This window comes from Grus americana, chromosome 20 (assembly GCF_028858705.1).
Source record: "Grus americana isolate bGruAme1 chromosome 20, bGruAme1.mat, whole genome shotgun sequence".
NCBI lineage: Eukaryota > Metazoa > Chordata > Aves > Gruiformes > Gruidae > Grus > Grus americana.
In genome coordinates, this window is record NC_072871.1 from 11628409 (window position 1) to 11654833 (window position 26425).

At 57.8% G+C, this 26425-nt stretch overlaps 1 protein-coding gene across 2 annotated transcripts; it reads left to right on the top strand.

Annotated features, from left to right (window-relative positions):
* The first annotated feature begins 1296 nt into the window (after positions 1-1296).
* SARDH (sarcosine dehydrogenase) lies at positions 1297-26038 on the top strand. 2 transcript variants are annotated; one of them, XM_054849049.1, is made up of 22 exons: positions 1297-1483; positions 1554-1674; positions 2450-2771; positions 3384-3562; positions 4116-4295; positions 4822-4945; positions 5150-5250; positions 6495-6599; positions 7062-7191; positions 9470-9556; positions 9684-9774; positions 11764-11905; positions 13541-13624; positions 14378-14491; positions 15015-15153; positions 15630-15743; positions 17209-17356; positions 17830-17923; positions 22294-22456; positions 22783-22951; positions 23417-23552; positions 25473-26038. In XM_054849049.1, exons 3-22 carry the CDS (start codon positions 2456-2458, stop codon positions 25596-25598), a joined length of 2742 nt encoding a protein of 913 aa, XP_054705024.1. In that variant the 5' UTR covers positions 1297-1483; positions 1554-1674; positions 2450-2455; the 3' UTR covers positions 25599-26038. The 2 variants fall into 2 exon arrangements, with proteins under 2 accessions (XP_054705024.1, XP_054705023.1); XM_054849048.1 differs by having other exon boundaries at positions 1297-1674.
* Positions 26039-26425: the final 387 nt, after the last annotated feature.

Genomic DNA, 26425 nt, shown 5'->3' on the forward strand with positions numbered 1-26425 from the left:
CAGCTTTGCACGCGTGCCCGCGCGGGCTCCGGCCATGGCACGCACTCGCAGCCTGGTGCATGCAATGCTCAGCTGCAGAATTGCAGCACGCCTGGCTAGTTCATTCCTGCATTAGCCATAATGTTTGCTGTGACCTAGAAAACTCCAGCTGGCGCGTGCAAACCGCTGTGCTCCTTTATTTTATAATTAATCTAAGAATTACAGGGAAAAGATTGTACTGGCTTAGGCTCCCTCTACGATGGACTGACCGTCGATAAAAATAACCACCCTCGTTCCTGCTCTGAGCTGCATCGGAGCCCTGCGCTCGGAGGGACTGACGTCGCAGCCGCTTTCTCTGCTGCCTGTCCTGAGCACGGTGAACGGCTCGGGGTGCTGAATGCGTGCTTGGGCTTGCATGGGTTTAGGTCTGGTCTAACCCAAAGGTCGCATTTATAATGGATACGCGCTGATGAAATGGTTTTGGCCTGTCAAACAGAAACACCCCACTGCAAACAGGAGTTTAGACTTGTTTGCCGTTGTTCTGAGCAATTAATCCATGGACAAGTCTGGAGGAATTGGAGGTCTCTCTCTAAAACATAGAAACTGATTTTATCTTTGGGAGAAGGAGGGAAACGCTGCCTGAGACAGGACTAATGCGGGAACAAGCAAACTCCTCCGCTTCTATTCAACCCCTGCCCAAACTGGGGGAATTTGGATGCAGACTGGGCACCACGGTGTGTTCAGCGTGCCAGAGCAGAGGCACGGGGTGGTGGGGAGCAGCGGGGGGGGGGGCACTTCCCAGGGACACGGTGCTGGTGAATGCCAACCTCCCCCCCCCAAACACCGTCCCTGGGCTGCTCGGGGCTCCATGGGGCCATGGGCGGGCGATGCTGCCCAGGGGATGCTGCAGGGACGACGATGCTGCTCGGACCCCGACCCCGCCAGCCAAACCCCGGCTCAGCCCTGACCCCTGCTTCTCCAAGATATCCGAATCTGGCCCTTCAGAGCCACCTTCAAAGAACTTGACGTTGCCTGCGTATCCTGCCCAAACAGGCCTTGATTTCAGGGACAAGTCCTGGGCAGGAGAAACAATAAACCTTTGGGTTGGGAGATCTAAATCAAATGTTTATTTTCCTACCCCCTCTAAATTAAATTTTTTTGGTGTTCCCACCTTTGCTTTGAGCTCTTGGGTCTGCCTTAGGAAACGTGTAAATTTATTTTAATTCTGCTCTTAAAAAATGTAATTGCTGGGAACGCTGGCAGGAGGGTCAGATGGTGCCTTTCCTCGCCGTGTTTGCTTTCTGGCATCCAGCTGACGGCTCCAGCCAGCGCCGAGCGAGCCCGGGAGGCTGCGAGCCCCCACTGGCCCCAGCTGGGCTGTTTGTTTTCTGCCAGGCACCGAGCTGGGGAGAAAAGCAGCATTTTCCTCCCTGTTTCGAGTTTCTCCACTCTGCCTGACTTTTTTTTTTTTCTTTGTCGAGAAGCAGCCGAGCTAAGAGAAGGGGTAAGAGCTCATCCCCGGCTGCCTGGGCTGGCTCCGCTCACCTCCGGCGCTGGTTAATGTTTTTTTGCAGCGGGGGCCGAAGGGACAGCCGTGCACGGAAGAGGAGGAGGAGGAGGACAAGAGCATCAGAGGAAGGCAGGGGCCCCACGGCCATCGCGGTAGGGAAAGCCAGCCCCGAGTGAGCCCGGCCGGTGAGTGGAGCCCGGCAAGTCGCGGCGGTGGGAACCTGGCGTGGGCTGTCCGAGAAACTCCTGCGGGCGTCACGGGATTTGCTGAGCGGGAGTTTGCAGCTTCGCTGGGCTGCGGGGGGACGGCGGGTGTTTTGGAGGCCGCGTGGCAGCGAGCGGGGGGGTCTCAGTGGGGTGAGCTCCGGGGCAGCCCCCAGCCATAGCCCGTGGCTCGTGTGGGAGGGGGCTGGTGCTGGCTGCGAGCCCCCGCTGCACCCCTGCTTGTGCACCCAAAACCACGCGCCTGGAGCAAACCCCGAGCCACGTCCCCGGCCAGGAGACTTGCGTGCAGGGGCTGGGGTGTCTGCAGGCAGGATCTGTCCCCGTCCCCCACCAGCAGCCATTGCACCACCCTCTTTTGATAAGGGGCGAACCACGTGCCTTCACTGTGGCCAAGCAGCTCCTGAACACAACAGAAAAAAAGAAAATGGTTTCTGCAGGCGTGAGCGAGCGCAGGCATTGCCGTGCCCTGTGCATTTCCAAGCCCTTTTTTCAGCGGGGCCCCTCTGAAGGGTGTTTGGGAGCCGCACGCACGTGCAGCCGGGATCCTGTTTCCCTGCTGGAAGGGGATCCCAGCAGCTCGCTCAGGGACGTGCCCCGGGGCTCCTTCCAGCCGCCGCGAGCTGCTCAGCCCCTCGCACAGCACCCAGAGATGCTGCTACCACAGAAATGGTGGTGAGCAGCCGGGCTGGCCGAGGGTCCCCTACCCGTGCCAGCGAGGTGTTTTTGGGATTTGCAGGCGGAGATGTCCTGCGTGAGCTGCGCCTTGCGGGCGGCCGCCCCCCGCTGCCTGCCAGCCCCCTGGAGAAGCCCCCGGCCCTTCAGCAGCGCGACGGGCCCCACGACGAAGAAGAGCGTCCCATACCAGAAGACGCTGAAGGAGGAAGGCTCCGGGAGCGTGGAGCCCAGCCGGCCCCCGCCACCCTCGGCCGAGGTGGTGGTGGTCGGGGGGGGCAGCCTGGGCTGCCAGACCACCTACCACCTGGCCAAGCAGGGTGTCACCAGCGTCGTGCTGCTGGAGAGGGACCGCCTGACCTCGGGCACCACCTGGCACACGGCCGGTGAGGCTGCGGGCACGGCGCGGGTGCTGCCTGGGGTGCGGGCGGCGGGCGCGGAGATGCCCATGGTCCGGGATGTGCCGATGTCCGTGGAGAGGATCCATTGTGCAGGCTGGCTCCGGGCGTGCTGGAGAGCTTTGGCTTTAAATGTGGAGAATTTCAGGGTTTCTGTTTTTCTTTTTGGCATAACTTTTCGTTAAGAAAACATCCCCCAAATTTTCTTTTTTTAAAAAGTTCTATGTGACCACAGGAGAACAAACCAGTTTATTTCCACACCTCTTTTTTTTTTTCTTCTTTAAGCCAATTTTCTTTGGCAGGAAGGGGGGGAGCAAGAAGAGGTTCATTCAATACACTTTTTCTGAGTTTGTCTCTTTTGGGGTAGTCTGCTCCAGAGCCCCTTTGTCCCCCATTCATTGAATGCCCAAGGCAAACAGAAACCGACGATTTGTAGCGCTCCCACGTCGCCACGAGATGGAGCAAGAGCCCCGGCAGGATCACACACGCCACGCGTGGGACCGCGGGGTCCCTTCTGTATCCTGCACTTGGCGGGGGGGGGGGTGTGGGGGTGGCGGAGCCGCCTGTCCCACCCGTGGGCTCTGTGTGTGCGTTTCCCAGGTCTGCTGTGGCAGCTGCGTCCCAGCGACGTGGAAGTGGAGCTGCTGGCGCACACGCGGGACGTGGTCAGCCGGGAGCTGCCGGCGGAGACGGGGCTGCACGCGGGCTGGGTGGAGAACGGAGGGCTCTTCATCGCCTCCAACAAGCAGCGCCTCGATGAATACAAGAGGCTCATGTCGGTAGGGAGAAGCCCCTCGGTGCGTGTCCCCCGCCGGACGGGTGGGCTGCAGGAGGTGGTGGTTAGCTCCTGCCCACGGGAGCAGGGCTGGGGTCCCACGGCTGGGGAGCACCGGGGTCTCCGAACAGCGTGGCCTTCCCACCCGGAGAATGGCGAGTGGCCTGCGTTATGCTGCCAGGGCGGCCTCCTAGCTTCTGTAAGGCTGCTGAAATCAGGCAAAGTGCTGGCAAAGTGCTGGCAAAGTAGGCGAAGTTAAATCCAGCCGTGGATTCTTGCCCTTTCAGACAGCGGTAGCATCATTTTTCCAGTTGTACAGGAGCGGTAGCATCATTTTTCCAGCTGCACAGGCAGCTTGCATGGGAATATGGGACCATATTCCCTGAAATCTGTGCAGGCCATCCCACCCCACGCTGGATTTAGGGCTTGCCTTGGGGCAGCAGTTGCCTCAACTGGGAGATGAACAGGTCCTGGGGTCTTCTCCTCCTCCAGCAGCAAGCGATGAGCAAAGCTTTTGTTGCCTGCTTGAGCTCCTGGTTTTCTTGTGCGGTTGGCAGCTGGGGAAGGTGTACGGCGTGGAGTCCTACGTCCTCACCCCATCGCAGACCAAGGACCTGTACCCGCTGATGAACATCGATGACCTGTACGGCACGCTGTACGTCCCGAAGGACGGCACCATGGATCCAGCTGGTACCTGCTCAACTCTTGCCAGAGCAGCAACTGCCAGAGGCGCTACGGTAGTTCCTAATTAGTAATTACTAATTAATACCTGTTTACCCTGGGAGGAGGTACCATCCTCTGCCTTCCCCAGCTCCTCCTTTCCCACCGGAGCAGAGCTGCTCCTGCAGCAACAGGTCTTTGCCCAAGAAAGATGTTGTCCTGTTCGACTTTGACAGCAACAAAGAGATCCGGGGAAAATACAGGAGGAAAAAAAAGGCCTTTAGGAGCACGGCAAGGTGGATTCAGTCCTTGAGGCAGGGACTATGAGCCTGTCCTTGGTGCGTTGCTTCACTCCTGCCCATGTAAATAATAAACATCCTCTGCAGCTGCGGGCACACAGAGCAGCGGTTTGAGCCTGTAGTTAAGGAGAAGCACGTTACTACCGGTGGTAACAGTAATAGGTGTTGGGAAAGGGAGACAGCCAGTGCCAGACCACTGCTTAGATTCACCTTTCCCAGATTTGGGGGCCAGATGTCAGGCGAGCCGGGTTGTCCCGCTGCCCTTGCAACCCTGCCATTACTGCTGCCCTTTCTCTGCCACCAGATCATCGAGAACTGCCCCGTCACCGGCATCCAGGTCAGAGCTGATGATTTTGGGGTGAAGAGGGTGTATGCAGTAGAGACAGCCCACGGGACCATCCAGACTCCCTGCGTGGTGAACTGTGCAGGTACGGGGCGCAAAGCACGGCAAGGAAGGTGAGGGACCGGGGCTGCGGCCGCAGGGCAGGGGGTGGCTTTGCATCCCGTGAGCCGGGGAGGGTCTGCATCAGTCCTTGGCCCCCCCACCTGGCTGTCACCCCCAGACCGCCGCAGCTCTCCGGCGGGGCGTGGAGGTCGGAGAGGTGCTCAGCGCGGGGCTGCTCTCTCCACAGGCGTGTGGGCGCGAGCCCTGGGCCGGCTGGCCGGTGTGCACGTGCCGCTGGTGGGGATGCATCACGCCTACGTGGTGACCGAGCGCATCGAGGGCATTCAGGTCAGTCCCGCGCGACTGCGGATCGGCTCCTCCGCTCTGGAGGGCAGCGTGGGTTCCTGCCCCCCGCCGCACGTGGCAGGGTGTGATGGGACAGACCCCCCTGGCACCCTGGACTCGTGGGACCCCCCCATCCACTCCCATTCCTGCCTTCAGCCGGGCCAGGCTCTGCAGGCACCCGGGGATGTGCACACCCAGCACCTTCTCCTCCTAGCAGGACTATCAGGCTACCTTTAATAGACTCGTATTTAATATTTAACGATGTTCTGAATAGCAGGTTAATTGTCATCTTTTTTTTTTTTTCATCTCAGTATAGTTACTGTAAGGCCTCTGATGCGTTTGGTGTCTGATAGCAGCATTCATGAAGATGCCAAACACTTTCTGAACAAGCCTCTGTCTGACTTTTCAGTCCGAGGTGCCACATTTTAAAAAGTGCTGGTGTCAGTGATTACATTTATAACTCCGCTGTGCTGTACAAACACGGTGGGAAAGACACTTTTCAAAGAAGAGGCTGCAGTTTGCAGACCCCGGTGCCTCCTGTTCAATCCACTTAATTCCGTTTGTCAACATGAATCGCAGTACGCCCTACGCCAGTACTTCCATGCTATTCGAATGTTTCTCTATCCATTATTCACGAGAACGAGTCCCTCATTCTTTGCGCACTGCTGCCCGTGTGTTGTGCTGTTGCATCCTCCTGCGGAGGCGGGTGGCAGAGGAATGATTCTTTCCCTGCTGGGATCAACCGCGGGGGCTGCTCCCGCTCCCCCGAGCATCCCCGGTGCTGCCTGTGCCGCAGAGGAGCAGCCGGAGAGCCGAGGTGCTGCTGTCCTGGCGCTTGTGCAAATGCACCCCTGGCACGGCTCCTGCCCGCAGCGCTGGAGTTCGTCAGCTGCTGATTAGGCAGGATTTGTGCAAGGCTCGGCTTCCAGCTTGAGTGCCTGGGCTCAGGCACGGTGAGCGGGTGTGCTGCCCGCAGCATCGCTGCCTGTCTACGCGGCTTTGCCCGTGGTTTGGCCAGGTTTGCTGGAGCTGACCTGGGTGCCATCCTCTTGGGGCAACACGGGCACTCAGATTTCGGGGCTGTGGGAACATCCACAGGGCCACCGCTGCTCCCATCCTTGGCAGGTCACCCCAGACCCCCAGCTCATCCCGCTCAGCCTCGCCGGGGTGCAGCCGGGGCAGTGTTGGGGTCTCCCTGCGACTCTCAGCCCCTTCTCACCCCTCCGCTCCTCCTCCCCGTTTTTCAGAACATGCCAAACGTTCGCGATCATGACGCCTCGGTGTATCTCCGTCTCCAAGGCGATGCCCTTTCCGTGGGTGGATATGAGTCAAACCCCATCTTCTGGGAGGAGGTGAGCGGTGCCGGGAGGTTTTCCGGGGGAACAAGCCAGGTTTCCAGGGAACCCACCTTGCAGGGGTGGGCGCAGGCGTGAGCACCTCAGCCCCCGGCTCCTGCGGGTACCAACCTCCGTGCAGCCGGTGGGGAAAGCCCAGGACAGCATCTGCCCTTTGGGTCCGGCTCTGGCGCAGATATATAGAGGTGCAGAGGCAACAGGAACGAGATGACAAGGCTGGGCTGGGGGGCATTTAGAGGCCACCGTGCGGTCCCTGCCCTGCTGCTTCATCCCTTTATCCAGGTGCAGGTGTCTTAATTTGGGCTCTGCCCCAGACCTTTGGTGTGGCCGGGCTGTTTGTGAAAATCCAAAGGAACCAGAGTCTGCAAAGCAGCCTCGATTTTCCACAGTCTCCAAGGCTGCCAGAGCTGAGAAGTTCTCACGCCCTCAGCTGTACTCTGCTGTGTGTCCCACCTTCAGGTATCTGAAAAGTTTGCTTTTGGCCTCTTTGATCTGGACTGGGATGTTTTCATGCAACACATTGAAGGTGCCATCAACAGAGTACCGGTGCTGGAGAAAACGGGCATTAAATCCACTGTCTGCGGGCCAGGTAATGTTGGCAGCGGTGGCACCATGGCGGCTGCATTCCTCCAAGGATCTTGCTGGGGGGCAAGGGGAAACTTCATAACTTGGGGAGAAGAAAAATTCTCTGAATGCAGAGAAAGCAAGCGCCTGCGGTCTGGCTGGCTGCAATGGTCTCGTCTTCCGAGGGGTGGCATCCCAGGCTTAGCCTAGGTGGAGAAATACCCGGGGAGCTCGGTGCCTTGGTCCAAACTGGGGGCTGGCTAGCGCAGATTTACGGCCGATGTTGTGGCCACTGGAATGGGGAATTAACGGGCAGATTTTTTTTTTTTCAAGCAGTGGCCGTTGTTTTACCAAGCGTTATATTATTATTTTTACTACTTGCTTCTGGGCCAATGACATTAGATTTAACCAGATTTACATCGCAGGCTGTCTGGTGTGGAGTTAAAGGCCATGGCATCGCTGCGGCGGCAGCTGGAGGTGATACCAGCCGTTGCACCCCAGCCCTGCGCACTTCATTTGGCCTTGAAATCCACCACGTGCTATGAAAGAAAAATTGAAAATATTCCCTTTTTTGCTGAAGCACTTAAAGGGAAACCCTCGACGCCCTTGGGGAGGGAGCAGTGCTGCTGCACAAGGGGAATGTAGGGCACATCGCCTGCCCCGCAGCAGATAAAACACGACACGTACAGAGTGGGGGCTTTGGCCCTGGGTACCGAGGGTTTGGTTAAACTGCAGTGTAAGCAGAGCTGGTGGCCTCCGGTGGGGAGCTGACTTCTTATAGATAAATGTCTGGTATCTGTAGCACAGTAATGTCATTTCCGAAGGGTCAGCGCTCCTCCTTTTCTACTTCTTGATTTAAACCAGCAGCTGGTTTGCTTGCGACAGCTGAGTCACGCTGGGCTGAAGCAAATAGCAAACACTTGTCCCTTCTGCTGCGCGGTAAATATTTCACCACCAGAACAGCCTCAGGCGCAGGGGACCAAAGCAGACTGAATCGGGGTGGTTTAAGCTGTTTCTGCCCTGCAGCCGAGCGAGCCGAGGTCCCGTATGGGCACTCAGCATCCGTCCCAGTGCAAAGTCAGCAGGGCTGGCGTGCACCGCTGGTGAAGGGGAGGTGCTTTGGGTGGTGTTCCGTTAACTCAGCGAATTTGTAGCCTGGTGTATCGGTACGGGGATGTTGGCATGTGAAGAAACTGCTTTGGTGAAGGTGCAAATATTCTTCTGGCTCTGCTCTTGCCTTCTCCTGAGCACAGAGATCACGGGAAACAAGCTGGGCATTGTTGGGCAGGGGAAGGACAGGACTGAAATCTGTCTTCCCTCTCTCCTTTCACACGGGTGGATGAACCACCATGACACAGGGAGGAGGATCGCACACCTCTGTCAGGGTGTTTTGCTCTGTCCTCCGTAGCGGGGATTTGCACAGGGACCCCATGGGGAGCAGCAGCTGGCAGCAGGAGACATCGTTAGCACAGGAGCCTTGGGCGACATCAGCAGCAATCCCTCAGCTGAATGAAATAGCTTAAATTCATGGAATTTCCCAGCAGAAATCGATGCAGGTGAAATATAATCATCATAATGAAATACGGCCCAGATGTTGAAGAGGCAACAAAGAGGTCGGTGCAACCCCCTTGACTGGGGGACTGAGAGGAAGGAAGAGGCTGCTGCAGCCACGGCGGTGCCTCGCGCACCTTCTGGTTGGGGAGTCATTCCGCTTCACAAATTTTCAGTCCAAACCCTAACGCTGAGGTTCCTCCCCTCGCAGTGCTGGCGTGCAGCGAGCGCTGCCGAGCTCCCCGGGGTGCGGAGGGCACAGTTACCCCGAGCCCGGGGGCTCGTCGGTGCGGGGACAGACTGTCCAACGCGCAGGGCTGCAGAGGAGCTGCCTCGTGCCCCCAGCGCCTGCCTCTGCCACCCACAGTGCGATGGGCATATGTGTGTGTGCACGCATGTATACACATGCAAGCGTCCGAAACAAATATGTGTGTATATATACGTACGTGTGTTTGCTTCAGGAGCCTGCACAAGACACCTGCGTGATGTTGAGCATCCCAGTACCAGGGCAGCCTTCCCTTTGGCCTCTGCTGCCCGGGCGTTGTTGGAGAGGTGCGGGTGGGGGACGCCCGAGCTGAGGTGCTGGGAAGTGCTTAATGTTGGTCCAGTTCTGGCCCCATCGACCTCTCTGGGAGCAGGAGCAGACAAAGGCCAGCATGGGAAGCTGTAGGAAGCCCGCTCCTAAAGTGTGTGATGTGTCCCCAAAACACCTGTCCTGGCCTCGCTGGCACATCCCCCTCTCTGTCTTGCAGAGTCGTTCACGGCTGACCACAAGCCGCTCATGGGGGAAGCTCCAGAGGTCCGAGGCTTCTTCCTTGGCTGCGGCTTCAACAGCGCCGGTAAGAGAGACCTGAAGGGATCACACCTCACGCATCCCCATGCGGTCGTCGTACGCCGGGCAGAGCCCAGCACCCACAGCCGCACTTGGCCTCCTGGCCTCATCTGGATCCTCTCCTCTTCCCCCAGGGATGATGCTGGGAGGTGGCTGCGGGAGGGAGCTGGCCCACTGGATCATCCACGGGCGGCCGGAGAAGGACATGTACGGCTACGACATCAGGCAAGTCAGCCCAGCTGCCCCAGGTCCCCGCGGGCTGGGGGCTCCTTGGCTGATACCCCTCATCCTTGGGTGGTCCTCGGCCACGGGTTTCACGGCAGGGCTGGATGCTGGCATCGCGGGTGGGTGTCCGGGCAGTGTCCGCGCCACAGCCTGTGTCCCTCCGAGGAGCTGGAATCAATTACGCTCAATGGCTTTAATGAATTTACACGTGGGGTTTATCTCATTTGCCTCATTCCGCTTCTGCACAAACAGCTTCCATCAGGCATGAGGAGATTGCGGTGATGGGGAAGGACAGGGTAATTACGTTTGGGTTTTGTTGTTGGTCAATTAGTGCCGTGCTTAATCCTCTAAGTTAATAATCGAGGGTGATGATTTCAACAGGAGAAGGATTAGCTTCCCCCCCCCAATCTGCAGCACGACATGGGCCAGGAGTTTTGACTGTGCAGATGTTGGCTCTGTAATTGCTTTTGACTTGCTTGATTATATTTGATTGGGTTTGGGCTTTCTTAAAGGGCTTCTAGCGACAGCAACCATCTTGTCAGGGACAAAGCCTTTAAAATCACGTTGCTTTAGTGGCAAAGCTGGTAAACACCCCATTGACTCGGGCTGGGAGGAGAGAGGACGGTGCTGGTGCCCGCAGAGCTCAGCGGGAGATGCCTCCAGCAGCCAGCAACGGGCCGAAATCCCCGGGCAGGGCAGGCACCGCTGCGCCGTCGGACGGGCAGGTTGGCACAGCCGCAGCCGTCGTGGGCCGACCTGCGCCGTGGGAACCTGGCCCTGCTCAGACAGTGCCCGGGGGCTTTCCAGCCCTTGCGTCTGGATTACCTGAGCATCCCCTGTATCCCACCTGCCCCGTCACCAAGCTGACGTCAGACCCGTTTTGGTTTTTTTTTTTTCTTTTGATGGCAAATACTAAGCTCCTCTTTAAATAACTCCCTTCTCCACACATTTAAATATTTATCCTCTCAAAACACTCGCTTGTAAATATTTCATCTGGCAGCTGTTGCTCCTCTTGCCACTGTCAAAAATTCAGCACGTCGGTGCTGGTGCTGACGGGGCAGCCGTGGGTGCTGGTGACACGCCATGTGTCACCCGCTGCCTGTTCCATGCTGGCAGAAGAGGCAGCTGCCCTCACAGTGAGCCCACAACTGCTTTTGGGGAGCACTGCTTGCATTGCTTGCACCGCTGCAGGGCTCAGCCCCGGTGCCCTGCCTCTCCTCAGCACCCAGGCAGCAGGGAGGGAAGCTGAAGGTATTGTTTTAAAGGACACTGTAAATGACATTTTGTCTTGCCTGCTGCCTGCCTTCCTTTTTCCAGACCTGGGGGCTTTGGGCTGGAGAGGAGCGGGTGGTAATTCAGAGAGCCGCGCTCCCCTGCCTGCGAAGCCGGAGGACGGGAAAGGTGCCACCGGCACCTGGGGCTGCTCTGCGTGAGTTATAGGTCTCTGGTAATAACGACCTGAGCGCGTGCTGAGCTGGCACATTCCTTCAAGGAGCTTTTCTGTTTGAGAGGTGAAAATATGTCAAACAAATTTAAAATGCTTCAGGTTTTATTTATATTTCAGCCTAGGGAGAATTGGATGAAAAATGTAAGGAATGTCCAGGGCTCTTTCCCTCAGCAGGGCTGCGTTTAAACCTGGGCTGTGCACGAGGCATGCTCAGAGGCCAGCCCCAGGCTGAAGCGGAGCAGAATTAACCTCAATTCTCCTCTTTTTTTACTTTTTCCCTTCCAGCAGGGCTACATTCTGCTCCCAGTCGTTCTGTGCCTGGAGCAGGGGGCTGTGGTGGGCAGCGCTGCGGCACAGCAGCACCAAGCCCCGCTTGGTTCCTTTGCTCTCCTACCCATGAAACGGGTGCGGGAGTAGCAATTTTACACCACAGCAGCTGCATCCACATCTGGATCTGGCCAAGAGGGCCATGCCGGGGTGGGGAGGAAGCATCCCATGAACCGCTGGGCTCATCCGGACGCTGCCCTCTCCCTGCCTTCCAGGAGGTTTCACCACTCCCTCACCGACAACAACCGCTGGATCCGGGAGCGGAGCCACGAGTCCTACGCCAAGAACTACTCTGTCGTCTTCCCCCACGACGAGCCGCTGGCGGGGCGCAACGTGAGGAAGGACCCCCTGCACGAGGTGAGGACGCGCACCCCAACCCGGGCTGCCGTGCGAGGAGCGATGGGAGACCCTCGAAGAATCCTTGCAGCAAAAAAGAGGTGGCAAGGAGTGGCTGCAGCTGTATCGCTCTCCAAAGCAGCGTGCTGTGTCCGTGCTCCCATCCATCCATCCTGGGAAGATCCCTGCTGAATCCCAAAGCTTGCCGGGTGCGTGCTGTGAGGGTGCTGGGGCCAGGGACAGTTTAATGGTAGAGATGGCAAGCATTCCCCCAAGATTTAACTCAGCAGACATGGCTTAAGAGCCTGGTGATGGTTGCTGGGCAAGGGAAAAGTGGCGAGAAGGGCTCAGAGGCTTTATTTCGTTCACTGCCAGTCCAGCTCGGCTGTGGGGTGCCGGCCGCCCACGGTGATGTCCTGCCGTGCCTCGCTCACAGCTCGGCAGCAGCTTTTCCTCCCCAGAACGGTGTCTCGCAATGTGGAGCAAGCCCAGGTCACGGGGAGGGCTGCAGGAAGAGTGGGGAGCAGCTGTGCCTCCATGGAGGTGATTTTTGCCAGCACCCCCTAAGTCCCTGCTGGCTTTGCTCCTTGGAGCCACCAGCCAGGGCTGCTCCCTGCTCCTGCCTTCACCAGCTGCTTCCTTGCACACATCTCCAGAGGTGAACACTTTCAAGATGCAGCGCTTGAGAAACCCCCCCCCCAGTTTCCAGCGGTTTGTTGCACCAGCAGCATTGCAGCAGCTGCGGCTCAGAGCCCCCAAAGTCACCCAGCTCTTCCGAGATGCTCGAGGTCACCCGGGGCCGGTGCCTCATCCCACCCCGTCACTGCCAGCCCCAGCCCCAGCCAGGAGCAGCCGCATTTCTCAAGCCCATTTCTGCTTGTCTCTAATCCCCATCACACCATTCCTCTTCTGATGGAGAGCAGAGGCTCAAGCAGTAAAACAGACATCCCTCCCCGCCGGCCCCCGGTGTTTGGTTGACAGCTGAGTTGTTTTCTGTCACTGAGGATGCAATTTATTTTTTAATAGCATGTCTAATAAGCGATGCCCATTTGACTGACAGCCTGGTATTTATACATGCAGCTCCAGAACATGTGCTGTGTTTTATAAATAGGCACTGAATCATTTCTGAAATGTTCAACAAAATCTATTCTTTTCCGAACAGAGGCACCAAACAAAAATATCTTAATGGATCCCTAATTAATTGCGTGCAGAGAGATTTTCCTGAGAGCACAGAGGAGGAATGAGAAGGTTGCCGTATAAATCTTAAATGTTATTATATAATTACTCTTGTAAACATCACGGGGGAATCTTGCTCTCTGGATTTAGCATCTCCCGGTCAGTAATTCCTGCACCGTAGCGCAAGTTTTGGTGGGGTGCACAGCTGGGCTGCCGGACTCCTGCCAGTCGGCTGCCATCGAGGCAAATACCCTTCTTGGGGGGCAGAAATATCAGCCAATTTGCAGGCAGCTGGGGTTTACCATTGTTTGAAAAGGCAAACCACAGAGCTGATTTTGGCTGCTGATAGCCAAAGCCAAGGGGTCACAAGTCGGGTCTTGAACACGTGCTCAGGAAGGGCAGCCTGGGCTCTGCTCAAAAAGCAGTGAAAAAGCTTTTTTTTAACAATTTGTTCCTATTTTTCTGGCTTTGTTTGCATAGGAGCTGCTGCGACAGGGCTGTGTTTTCCAGGAGCGGCATGGCTGGGAGAGGCCTGGCTGGTTCAGCCCCGGGGGAGCAGCCCCTGTAAGCACGGCACGCGTGTCGGGGGTGGTCAGCCCGCAGGGTACCGGCCACGCCTGGCGCGTGTAGGATGCATCCTGTGAGTGCAGGGGGTGCAGTAGGCTGCAAGCAGTTGCATGTCCCCAAAACGGGTCCATAAAAGCTGTTGGGCTTTAATTCACTATAACAGCGGTAAGAGTGAGATCCGTGTGTGTGTGCTGTGTCTGCCTGTCCCTCTGCAACAGGCAGCATCTGCCTGCAGTGCTCCCAAACAACAGGCACTGATCTCACTTCTATATATTGAAGAGAGAACGGGCAGGGACACCAGGCTGGGGACCCATCACCGAGGGCAGGGATGCTGGGCTGGGGACCCATCACCATGGGCAGGGACACCAGGCTGGGGACCCATCACCGAGGGCAGGGATGCTGGGCTGGGGACCCATCACCATGGGCAGGGATGCCGGGCTGGGGACCCATCACCGAGGGCAGGGATGCCGGGCTGGGGACCCATCACCATGGGCAGGGATGCCGGGCTGGGGACCCATCACCGAGGGCAGGGATGCTGGGCTGGGGACCCATCACTGAGGGCAGGGATGCTGGGCTGGGGACCCATCACTGAGGGCAGGGATGCTGGGCTGGGGACCCATCACCACAACTAGGTCCTGCACAGACTCGCTCCTCTCCCAGCATGGGGTGAACATGACTGGAGAAGCCCCTCAGCTTCAGCCTCATGCTGTCTTCCTCACTGCCCCCATCCTCCCGCTTCCCCCTCGCCAGGTCCTGGATTACGACTACTACGGCGCCTACGGCCAGGAGCGCCACAGGGATTACACCTACAACCGGCTGCTGGGGGACGAGTACACCTTTGACTTCCCCCCCCACCATGATATCGTGAGTGTGGGGGGCTAAAACCGCTGGGCACATCTGGAGCTGGGGGGGTTAGAAGCAGCAGAGCCCCTGACACACCACTGCTTTGGGTGGAGTTGGTGAGGCTCAGAGGGAGGGGAAGCAGCGAGCTTTGCCCAAAACTGGGGAAAATGTTCCAAAAAGATTAAGAGAAATGCACAGCCCGTGCTCGAAAATGTCGGCAGAGAGGCCACAGGGATTTTACTGCTGCTTTCCCAAATGAGAGTTGAGGCCAGCTTGGGGGAAATACCCAATTTCATAAAATTTAACTGTTATTATTGATAATTGTCACTGTGTTGTGACATAAAGAATAGGATTGGGGACAGGAAGGTCTGTCAGACTTGCTCTGTTTAATTTTTCAGGAGTGTTTTGAAGCCTTACAGCCTTTAAAGGCACCAGGCGAGTGTCCTGGTATTGTTTCCCATTACAGAAATGGTTTTAACGTGTGTATCTCTTTGTGGAGCCAGAATACGGCTCAACTTCAGCGGTGTGTTTGCTTTAATTGTAGATCAAGAATGAATGCTTAACGTGCAGAAACGCCCTGGCGCTCTTCGACATGTCTTATTTTGGGAAATTCTACCTGGTTGGTCCTGAAGCAACCAAAGCGGCGAACTGGCTGTTCACTGCCGACGTGAGCAAAGCACCAGGTACCGGCTCAGCACCCTGATTTCGGCTGCGCTGCCTCTGCTGAGCGCTGCCCCGGGAAAGCCCATCTTGCACCAAAACAAACCAAGGAGGAGCTGGGAGGTGAGGGAGTGGGGGTCTGGCCCTCTGGCTCCAGCTGTGCCTCACAGCTGGAGATGTGATGAGTACGGGGTAAATCAAGCACAGCCCGGGGCAGCCACGGTTTGCACGGGGAGAAGCCGCCCCCCTCTCTGGGGGTGGGAGGCAGCTTACGGCATGTCCAAGGTGCAGCTTCAGCTCCTCACACGGATCTCGAGGGGGAAAAGCCCAGCTCCTGTCTTCCTCCTGGTGCTGGGACACCCAGGGCCCCTCAGGGCATTCCCGGGCGGTGGCAGCTGACGTAGGGATGAGGGCTGATTTTCCTGGGACCGTCCTCTCTCTGCCGGGGCTGTATGCCGGGGCTGGCTGATGGGCAGCGGTGCCCGTCTCCTTCCCCCAGGCTCGACCGTGTACACCTGCATGTTGAACAAGCGGGGCGGCGTGGAGAGCGACCTGACTGTCAGCCGGATCAGCCCCGGGGACCCTGCCTCCCCCCTGGCCCCCACCTTCGAAGGTAAAAGCCCTGAGCACGGGGATGCTGGCGGCGGGCGCGTTTCTGCAGCTGCCGTGGGGCTGGGGCAGACCGCTGGCCGGGTTTACCCTCCCGCAGTTCAGCTCCCACCCTCTCCCGCTGCCTTTTTCAGCTGCATCAATGCACGCAAAGACTTTTCCAGTCCCGAGCAGCCGTGGCAGCAGGTTCACCCGGAGTTCTGCCAGCATCTTCTCCATCCCTGCCATGCTTGGGGCTGCAGGCGCGGGGGTGATTGCATTTACCTAATGGCAGCCACCTGGCTTTTTCCACCTCCGCCCCTCGGTCCCTGTAACTCAATTATCCCCCTTGTCCCCAGGGGCCTGCACTGCTCATCGACGTTATTGGGTTTGTCCAGCCCCGGCTGGCGGCTCTGACCTTTCCCCAAGTCCTTATCAGCTGCAGTAAAGAGGAATTGAATGGAAGCAGAGCAGTCAGCCCAGAGGGCAGAAATGGCATTAGGCAGCAGCAGCAGCAGAGGAGGGCACTGAGCTGGTCTCGGGCGGCACTGCCAAGCACCCAAGGGAGGTTTGCGCTGGGATGCCCCGTCCCCACACAGTGTCACCCTCGGAGTGGCTGCTCGGAAGGGACCAGCCCTGCAGCAGGGCGATGGGTGTTGCAGGGGAGATCTTGTCTTTGCCCCGGCGCGGTCGGGTGCCGGTGAGCTCTTCCCTCCCCACGGGCGAATCCTGCAGCCCTCTCGTCTGGGGTGCTCGCCGGGGGCAGAAGGGTGATGGGAAGCGGATGGCAGAGCTGCAGGGTTTGTCGGGTGATGGAGGAGTTTAATCGCAGCGAAGTCTGTTTTTCCAATTACGGTAGGTGGCTGCACTTATTATCGTTATGACAGACTATCAGAGAGCAATTTTGTAGTGGCAGGAAAGACAGAAGGAAGATTGATTATGTATTAATCAGCTCCCAAACCACATCCTTGGGGATTTTCCCACCCAGAATTACTGACGAGATGAAATTCCTCGTATACAGTGCAGCCCCTGCACTGGTCACAGCCCGGTCACTGCAGCCTTCCCTGCTCCCACCTGTAGTTCCCGGCTCCCTCCGCACTTTGGCATCTGCTGTGTACTGGGACAAAAGAGCAGATGCTTTTACTGTTGGTTTCAAGGCACAAAGAGTTTTTCCTCTTTCCATGATGCTCGCGCACACACAGGCACCTCCAGGGCTCGGCCAGCTTGTTTTACCTTTTCTTCTTTCAGGTTTTAATGAGCCAAGTAAAAGGCAGCGTGGATGTTAGCAGAGCCCCAAAGCCCTCCCTTGCCCCAGCACTATTTAACCCTCCCCTTTTTTGGTGGGCCCCCCTGGGCTGTGCAAGCTGGAGAGGCTCAGGGCTGCAGCTCAGCCTGTGGAGAACAAAACCAGCCCTGAGCTGAGCTGAGCTGGGCATCACCCTCAGCCAAACGCTCTCAAGCCTGACAGGCTGCCGGGGGGTGTCTTCCAGGGGACGGCTACTACCTGGCTATCGGCGGGGCCGTGGCTCAGCACAACTGGTCGCACATCGCCGCCGTGCTGCAGGACATGAAGCTCCAGTGCAAACTCCTCGACTGCTCGGAGGAGCTGGGCATGATGAGCATCCAGGGACCCCTGAGGTGAGTGCAGGGAGAGCGTCACAGTCCCCTCCTTGCACCCTGATGCAGGACCCATGGGCGGATGGATGGAGGGATACAGGGATGGACGGAGGGAGGGATGGATGGAGGGATACAGGGATGGACGGAGGGAGGGATGGATGGAGGGATACAGGGATGGAGGGATACAGGGATGGAGGGATACAGGGATGGATGGAGGGATACAGGGATGGACGGAGGGAGGGATGGAGGGATGCCAGGTCCCGGTGTGAGCCCCACGGCACCAGGCAATGGTCTGGCTGGAGCGGCGCTCCGTTTGCTGGGGAACTGGCATTTCTTTCGAGGCTCTCACAGCATGGCGTATCACTCACATCAGCTCCCATTCAGAAGGAGACGTCTCTCTTGCCAACAAGACAAGAAAGCAAGTTTTAGCTGTAGGCTGAGCAGGCTGGCAAGCTACGTCCTTTCACCACGGCCGCTTTGCTGTTTCCCCACAGCCGCGTCGTCCTCCAAGAAGTGCTCGACACCGACCTCAGCAACGACGCTTTCCCCTTCTCCACCCACAAACTTGCCACGGCCGCAGGATGCACGGTAGGATGGGGTGGCCCTCCAGCTCCCCGGGGATCTCTGTTCACTGGGGCAACCATCCGCCAGCCTGCACACCCGAGCATCCTCTGCCAGGGATCCCGTCTGCCTCCCCACTGCTGCAGTGGGCAGCTGGGAGGTTTTGTTGGGGTTTTTTTGTAGGAAAAGGCCAAAAACTGGGATATTTGTCTCCCCATTTGCTTGCCAGGTGCCAACCTGCTCTCCCAGCCTGCCCGACAGTGTTGCAGCCTGGACTGAGCTTGGGGAAAGGACATGGTCACTTATGGCTTTGCAGCAATGTCGGAGGAACAAGAGATGCCTTCCATAGATTAGGGGTGAACACTGGCGATAAAGAGATTTATTTGACACTCTTTTTCCCCCTCCTTTCCCCCTACTCATAAAAAAACTGGAGACTATTTAATGTAAAGTGTGTGAAGTACCGGCAGTAAGGGCTAGGCAGCCTGCAGAGTCGGTGTATTTGATCACAGGAGAAGTCTGACAACCTTAAGCTTTCAGTACAAGCGCAGATCATCCGGCATTTGCCCAGATTTCAGGACTCACGTCAGCGGTTATGCGAGAAAAGCGCAGAAATGGTAACGCTCCGCACTGACGCCTCGGGCTAAGCCCCTCGGTGTCGGAGCAAGGGGACGAGAAGCCCTTTGGGGTGATGGTGGAAACCAGCACCGCTGCCCGGCTTGGGTGCCTGGTGCGGAGTCATGGGTGGGGGGTGCTGGGTGTTTTGCAGATGGAGGTGAGGGCGTTTTGCCTGCAGAGCAGGGGCAGGCACGTGCATGCTGTCCTGAGTGCGACAGTGCTCAGCAAGCCACAGGAGCTGTACCATGCCCAGCAGCCCGGAGCCTCTGCCGGGACCCGCAGCGATGGGTTTAACACATTGTGTGGCATCGCTCGGAGGTGTCGAGGGAGGAAGGCTCAGCCTAAAGCAGTTTGGTGTCCTTTGTTGTGTTGCAAAGAGACAGATCAGTCCCTGGGGTTTGCTGTGAGGTTTCTCAGCGCTGCCTGCTAGGTTGGACTCCTCCGTCTCGCCTGGTGCGGGGCAGCGAGAAAAGCTCCTTAAATCTCTCCCCGGCTTTGTCCAGCGGAGATCAACGTGGTCTGAAGTTATACCTGGGGAAAGGGGGTGGTGGCAGTTCTTTGGGGCGTTTTGTCATGTGTGAAGCTGCTGGTTTAACCTGCTTGCAACACCCTAAAGTGAAGAGTTGGTGACCACAAAGTGTCGTTTTGCCAAAAGAGAAACGTTCTGGGAAAACCTGCTGCCGGCAAATTTTGGTATTGGGGAAAATTGTTTGCAAGGTTTACCCAAGAAGCTCTGCCTCAGTTACTTATTGATGTTTACCCCATACGAAATATTCCTTCCATTTCAAACCCAGCCCTTTGGGAGAGGGGGTAGAGGTGGTACCCCATCCTTTCCATGGGAAATCTGGGAAGGCAGCGGTCCCAGGGCACCGCTCTCCTGCCTGGAGGAGCCAGCGTTTGCCTGGCTCTGGGGTCGGTGTCTGATGGGAGATGGGGAGGGGGTGAAGGTGCAGCGGGAAATCTGATAAAAGGCAGCAGGAAAACAGGGAGTTGGAGGCAGGCTGGATATTAGTGAAATTGGGTTAAGCCGCACGCGGACACTTTTCATTTGGAATTAAAGTGGCTTTAATTCGAATGCAGCTGGCTGCTGAAGGGATTGCTGCTGAATCAAATTAAGGCTACTTGATTTGTGAGCAAGAGCCTAGCCAAGGGTTAGGGCGGTTTAAGTAAGCCACAGATTTTGCCCAACTTGGATTAATCCTCCAAACCATCAATATCAGTGTGCCCTGTGCTCCGGGTGCCGAAACCCACAGTGTGTTCAGCGTCCCTTGCGGGGGGACAGTGGCACGGGGGACGCGAGGGCCAATCCACGGTTGCAGGCTGTCCAATACGTTGCATTTTCATCTCCACCGGTGAGTTATAACCCTCCCCACGTCCTCCCCTGTCACGCCTGTGGCAAGCTGATAACGTCTCGTAATAATTTAGTTATCCCCTGGGAAAGGTGTGTAAATGTTCCCATCTTCAAGAGCAGGACTAGTTTATTTACATTTCGCTTCAAGTTTGTAAAAAATAATCCGGTCCTGCGAGGAAGAAATAGGTGGTAGAAATTTTGTGGCTACTTTTGGGTGTAAATGCCCTGACTGTAGGAAAAATCTTGGGTGTGCGAGGGCTCAGGGCTGGGGGGGGCACTCCCTGCCTGCTGCTGGGGCCACCTTTCGGGAGGTCTCCTTCAGGCCCTCGCTGCACGATGAGATGGGGGGGCTCCAGCCCATGCCGAAATTCAAGTACGAGGGTTTCTCAGGACAGCAGGCTGAAGCCTTCGCTGATATTATCGCCTTCCAGGGGGATTAAACTGAACCCAACATCTTTAAAAAGTTATCGCTGAGATTTTCGTGCATTAACTCAGTAGTTGAACAAAATCAGCTGGAGTGAAAGGAGAGTTCCAGCAGAGTTAATGACTCTGGAAATTACCGATTGGTTTGTGAGTTTATATATAGCATCTCTCATTGTATTGAACAGCAGAGAAAGATCCCCCTTTGAATTTCACTGCTGGATGCAGGATAAAGTTCAGACTTTCATTTTCTAGAATACTTAAAATGCTTTTGAATTGCTGTTGAAAGACCCAGGAATTGATGCTATTTCACAGCTCCAGTTGAAATCTAACAGAAAAACCTGATCCTAGGGGAATTTAGCAGAAAGCTGGCTGGAGCAGCTGAGCCCAGCCCCTGACATCCCCCTTGGCCTCCGTGGTGGGGTGCCCAGCCCTGCCTGGGGTACGCACGCGTGGGTGCAACCCCCAACCCCTGCCTGTGCAAAGCTGATGACTGGCCCCCCGTTTTTCCTGAGGATACCTGCTTTCTGTGGTGCACTGCTCTGCCTCACCCCTCTTGATGGGATGTTCGCTCCCCCGGAGCAGGGGTGGTTTAAGGGGAAGTTTCTCCCAGGAGTAACTTGCTCCTGAAAGTAAAGTGCACTTTAGCTGCGGCGCTGACTGCTGAGTCTCAGGCAGGGTTAGTGAGCCGGGAAGTTGCCTGTCAAGCCCCAGAGCATCTCCTGCCGCGATGAGGATGGTCGCTGGCTGCGGCGGCTTGATCTCAGGCTGTTCCCTAATTAGGTGACACCTTTATGTGGAGTGAAAAATCTCCCTCCCAAGGTGAGGCAGTTGATGTGCATCCGAAGGGATGAAACAGAGGGGGTTTTGTGGGGGAGGAAGCGGAGAAATCCAAAGGGATGAAGCAGAGGGAAATGCAGCTCAGACTCAGGGGGTATCTCCAGGGAAGGTGTCCAAGCCAGGGTGGCTGCAACCGGCCTGGAAAGCTTTGGGAATGCAGACTGGCTCAGTGGGGACAGCGGGAGGATGCAGGCAAGCCTGCCCGGGCAAGAAGCAGGAGGGGCACGGGCAGGGCAGTCCCAGTACGGCTGGGAGGTCTGTGCCCCCAGGAGGGCAGGCAGGGAGGGAGATCTCCAGGGACGAGGCTTCCCCTGAGAAGCACCGAGTCCCCTGTGCTGATCTGCTCGTTCCTCTTTGGGGCTTCGTGCATTCAGGGTTGAGCTGATTCGGCACCAGAGAGTAAAGCTTTGGGGCACAACCTCCGCTGGGGAAACCTGAGCATCCCCCTGGGGCGAGCGGGGCATGGGTTGGGACGCTGGGCTCAGTCCCTGCCCGGCATTGTAGAGACTTTGGGTGCCTCTGCCGTGGGAGCACCATCCTGAGTGGGGGACATCCCCAGGGGACAGCAGCCGCCAAGTGCCCCAAAGCAGGACAGCCCTGCTGGGAACCAGTTTCCCCATCTGACGGGCCGATTTGGGGAGACGCAGGGCTGGGGGTGCCCGTGGGCTTTCTTCTGGCGTTGATGGATCAGCAGAGGGAGACAAAAGCCCGGCTGGAGCCGGAGCATCACGTCTAACCCCAGCCCAGCTGGTGCGACAGCCCTGGGATGGGTGGCTGGAGGATGCTGACCGCAGCCCCCTCCACCCGCTGGCCATCCCTCCTGGCAATAGCTGGGCTTCAGGTGCCAAGCTTCGGCTGTCCAGAGGTGAGAAATTCAGACTGACTCTGACTTTGTGCACTTTGCGCAAAGAAATGCCTTCCACCAAAGCAGGGCGTTCGCACAAGGTTCCCAGCTGAGCAAAGCTGATGACTGGCCCCCCGTTTTTCCTGAGGATACCTGCTTTCTGTGGTGCACTGCTCTGCCTCACCGCTCTCGATGGGATGTTCGCTCCCCCGGAGCAGGGGTGGTTTAAGGGGAAGTTTCTCGTGGTGACGGGCGGCTCCGTGGCCTCTCCCGCACTGCACAGCCCAGCTCCGTCCCCAGGGGTGTTTGGCCTCTTGCATTTTGCAGGTCCGTGCCATGAGGTTGTCGTTCGTCGGCGAGATGGGCTGGGAGCTGCACGTGCCCAGGGCGGATTGCGTGAAGGTTTACCAGGCGGTGATGCAGGCGGGTGCCCGGCACGGCATTACCAATGCTGGCTACAGAGCCATCGACAGCCTCAGCATCGAGAAAGGTTTCTTGCTTTCCTTACAGCAGCACTCGTTGCTTTGCCTCCGTCCGGGGGACCAGGGCAAAGGAGTTTTTCCCAGCTTTGCGGGTGGGTTAGTGCGGCTGGAGGTCTGGCAGCTCCTGGCAGAGATGCTACCTGCCCCAGCACTCCTTGCCGAGACTTCCCCACTACGGGCTCCTCTCGAGGGTGCTTTGTCCAGGGTCAAGTGAATAGAGGGCATCAGGGGTGTCCAAGAGGCAGGGGTGACATCTTGGTCCCCTGATGCTGCTCACCCTGGGCTTGCTGCCGTGGCAGGGAGAGGCCGGGCGACCCATGCTTGCTCTCTGCAGGGTACAGGCACTGGCACGCAGACCTGCGCCCTGACGATACCCCGCTAGAAGCAGGCTTAGCCTTCACCTGCAAGCTCAAATCCGGCATCCCCTTCCTGGGCCGGGAGGCTGTGGAGGCTCAGAAAGCCAAGGGCATCTTCCGCCGCCTCATCTGCTTCACCACCGAGGAGTGAGTACCACTGCCGGGCTCTGCTCAACACCAGGCAGCACCCAACGCCAGTGGCCACCCTGGGACGAGCACCTTTGGCCATCCCCACCCACCCCTGCGCCCGGGCACGCACGTGGAGCTCAGCTGCAAGCCGGCTCATCTGTTTTCCATGCTCTAATTCCATCTCTAATTTAAATCCCACTGCAAATTCCCTGCTGGATGTTTAATGGGAGCTGGAAATGGTGTGACAAGGAGCGGATTTATCTTGTCTCACCCGGAACAGCGGGAGGTTTTGCAAATTGGGCTGGGGGGGCTTTGCCAGCGCCTGGGATCGGCGTGGGGAGGTTCATGAACCTGTGGGCAGCAGGAGCCCTGGCACGTGGGCTGGCCCGGGGCAGAGCTGGGGTCCGGTCCCCCCAAGCCGCTCTCCCTCGTGGGGTCCCGGCGTGGGGCTTTGCTGACAGCAGCTCTGCCTTCGCCTCGCAGGAAGGTGCCGATGTTCGGCCTGGAGGCGGTCTGGCGGGACGGCAAGGTGGTCGGCCACATCCGTCGGGCAGACTTCGGATTTGCCATCGACAAAACCATCGCCTACGGCTACATCCGTGACCCCGCAGGGGGCCCGGTGAGTACAGACCCCCTGCCCATGGCTGCACCTCCTTCCCCGCAGCGGGGGCTTGCCGGGGGGGGGGGAGCGTAGCGCTTGTTTGGTTTTGAAGCCATATGCACAAACCTGGTGCGAACCTGCTGTCGTCTGGGGAGCGAGATGGGGCAGCCCCCCTTGTGGTTCCCCCGCGGGAGGCTGGAGGGTGAGGGATGCCACGGCTCGGTGCCGAGGTCGGTCTCACTGGCTGTCGCTCTGCGTGGTCTCACAAATGCTCTTTGGCTCAAGCGCTGCCTTGGATGTTAATTGCAACCGAGTATTTAATTGCAACAGTGAATTAACTTATGTTATAGGGAGCAATAGCCAATAGGAGCACAGCAGGCTCTTAATTAACCCTGGAGACTCCTGGATAGTAAATCAGATGCCCTCATTAAGCAGCGTGCTGTAGGCAGAGGCCAGGGAACCCGAGTGGGGACAGAGGCTGTGGATGACGTCCCCAGGGACCCTCCCTGTTGCAAACCAAGAGCAGTGCATATGCTCGTGCTTTCATCCTCGTGCTTGCCTTGATTTTTAATCCTGCATCAGTGCAAGACTCCCAAGTCAAGTGGTTTTGTGTTCCAGTTGCCCCCTCAGCCCCCAGGGACCACCTTTTTTCCCCACGGTGAATGTTCCCCCTAGACTTTCCTTCCCTTTCCCTCTCTCCCCCTCTCTCACTCTCCTCCCCGCTCCCCCCCCCCCCGTTACATCTTGCTCTCCCGGCCGCCCCCGCCTGCCCCAGGCAGCGTGACAGAGGCAGCAGGATGGAGGTGGTGGGGGGACGGTCCCCTCCTGCCTCCAGCGAGGCACCGATGCGGCAGAGCGGCGCTGAGTGCATCCCCACCGGGTGCATCCATCGCGCCGCTCTCCCCGCTCGCACACCCGCTGCCGGGAGAGCTCTGCCGCGGCAGCACCCAACGGGGCTGGCAGCAGGCAGCTGCCTGCTGGGCTTCGCAGGGGCTGCAATGGCAGCCGTGGGGAGAGGCACCGCACACGGGTGGTCGCGCCATGGGGTCCCCAGCCCTTGCCAAGTCCTTTGCGTGGCCGCTCCGGCTTGGCTGCCGCCGGGAAGCAACGCTCGTTAAGCAGACGTTAACGTGCAGCCCTCGTCTCCCCACGCCGCGGGATAACTCCCACTCGGTTTGGGCAGCGATTGCAGAAGGAGGGGGAAGCTTTGCTGTGCAGGGAGAGGGGGTGGCTTGGGGGACCTGCACCCGGACCCTGCCCCATACCATCCCCATCAGGGGCTTGGTGCTGGACCCAGACCCCGCGCCAGCCCCAAGCCCTGGGAGGAGGGCACACAGAGCCCCCCTCTTTGCAGCTCCCTGGCAGTGGGGTGCCCAGCACGGCTGCTCAGGGCTTTGCCGTGTTTCCTTCCACGGATCTGGTCCCTCAGCGACCGGGTGTGATGCTCCCTGGCTCTGGGAAGGGAGGTCCAGGATGGGGATGTCTCTGCAGCATCAGGGCCAGAGAGTCAGAGGAGCAGAAGAGGTACGGGGGTGAGGCAGAGAGGAGAGAAACAAAAATTCTGTTTGTTGCTGATTTGCTGACAATTTCCAGGTGATAAAAACACACCGGCATCGAGACCCCCCCCCAGCCCTTCCCTGCACCGGGGTGTCTCAGCTGCCGGCACTGCCTGGCACTGACCACCCAACCTCCAAAAAAAATTAAACACTTCGTTCTTTTTATTTTATTTTTTTTTTAGCTGAGTGCTTTTAAAAATCCATTTTCCTCTTCTCTGTGCATCCTCCTGGGATGGCAGAGCCAGGTTTTCTGAGGAAAGCACATCTGCGGGCTGGCGCGGGAGCTTGCCCAGTGATGGAGCTGGGATGCTGGCGGGGAGCCGGTGCCTCACCGGTGCCTCGCAGCATCTAACAGGGTTTTTGCCATGGCTCTGCCTTGCAGGTCTCGCTGGATTTCGTGAAGAGCGGCAGCTACCAGCTGGAGCGGATGGGAGTCACCTACCCTGCCCGAGCACACACCAAGTCCCCGTTTGACCCGGACAACAAGCGAGTGAAGGGCTTTTACTGAGAGTGCGGCAGCACGGGGCCGGCCAGCGGGTCCTGTGGACACCGGGACGGGGAGGGGGAAGATGCCGCTGGGAACTGCCGCCTGAGGTCCCGGCCCCCGAGTGCCCCAGCTGGCTCCGGGGTCTGCTGGGAGAACTGGGCAAATGTCTGCAGTGAACTCGTCGAGCAAATTTGGGTCACATTAGAGGGGTAGAGGAGGAAGAGATTCCAAAGAGTCCAAAGATTTTGTCCCTGTGTTTTCTAAATGCAGCAGTACCAGTACAGCAATAATTCTTTTCCACGGGTTAATTGGCCTGAAAACAGTGTTTTGCTCAACTGCAAATGAAATGGTTTCAATTTTTGACTTTGCTGGAAACCCTCTCTCCCGAAATGTAGTTTCACGCTGCCTGGAAATGAATTTTTTAAACTAACTCTGCTGTTAATACAGCTGTAACCTCCAAACCTGCCGTCTCTCGGGTGCCTGTTCTGATGGGTGTCACCTCGTCCTGGCTGTGCCCTGGGGTGCTGGGGTGGGAGCGCTTGTGGAGGCCATGGAGGGAAGGGCAGGGGACCAGGGGCATTGCCCAGGCTCACACCATGGGTGTTCTGCCCGCTGCGGGGTTCTTCTGCACTGCGAAATTGTTGGCTCTACCCAGGGGCTTTCCAGGCGTGTTCTTCCCATCTCTGCAAGCACAGGTTCATCCCTCCATCCCATCTCACTCCGGTCACAGCCGGAGCTTCAGGTTCTGCTTTGGCAAAACGCTTATTGTGGCTCCGAAGTCCGAAGGGAGTTTAAACACCGACTTCTGTTGTCTTCAGTGGAAATGAGCACCTAAGACCCTTTAAAAA

Excerpts from the sequence above, each read along its gene's own strand:
- SARDH (XM_054849048.1), top strand. The coding sequence starts at position 2,456 with ATGTCCTGCGTGAGCTGCGCCTTGCGGGCGGCCGCCCCCCGCTGCCTG. Across the intron at positions 4,946-5,149 it reads CTGCGTGGTGAACTGTGCAG|GCGTGTGGGCGCGAGCCCTG; the intron begins GTACGGGGCGCA and ends CTCTCTCCACAG. Across the intron at positions 7,192-9,469 it reads ATCCACTGTCTGCGGGCCAG|AGTCGTTCACGGCTGACCAC; the intron begins GTAATGTTGGCA and ends TCTGTCTTGCAG.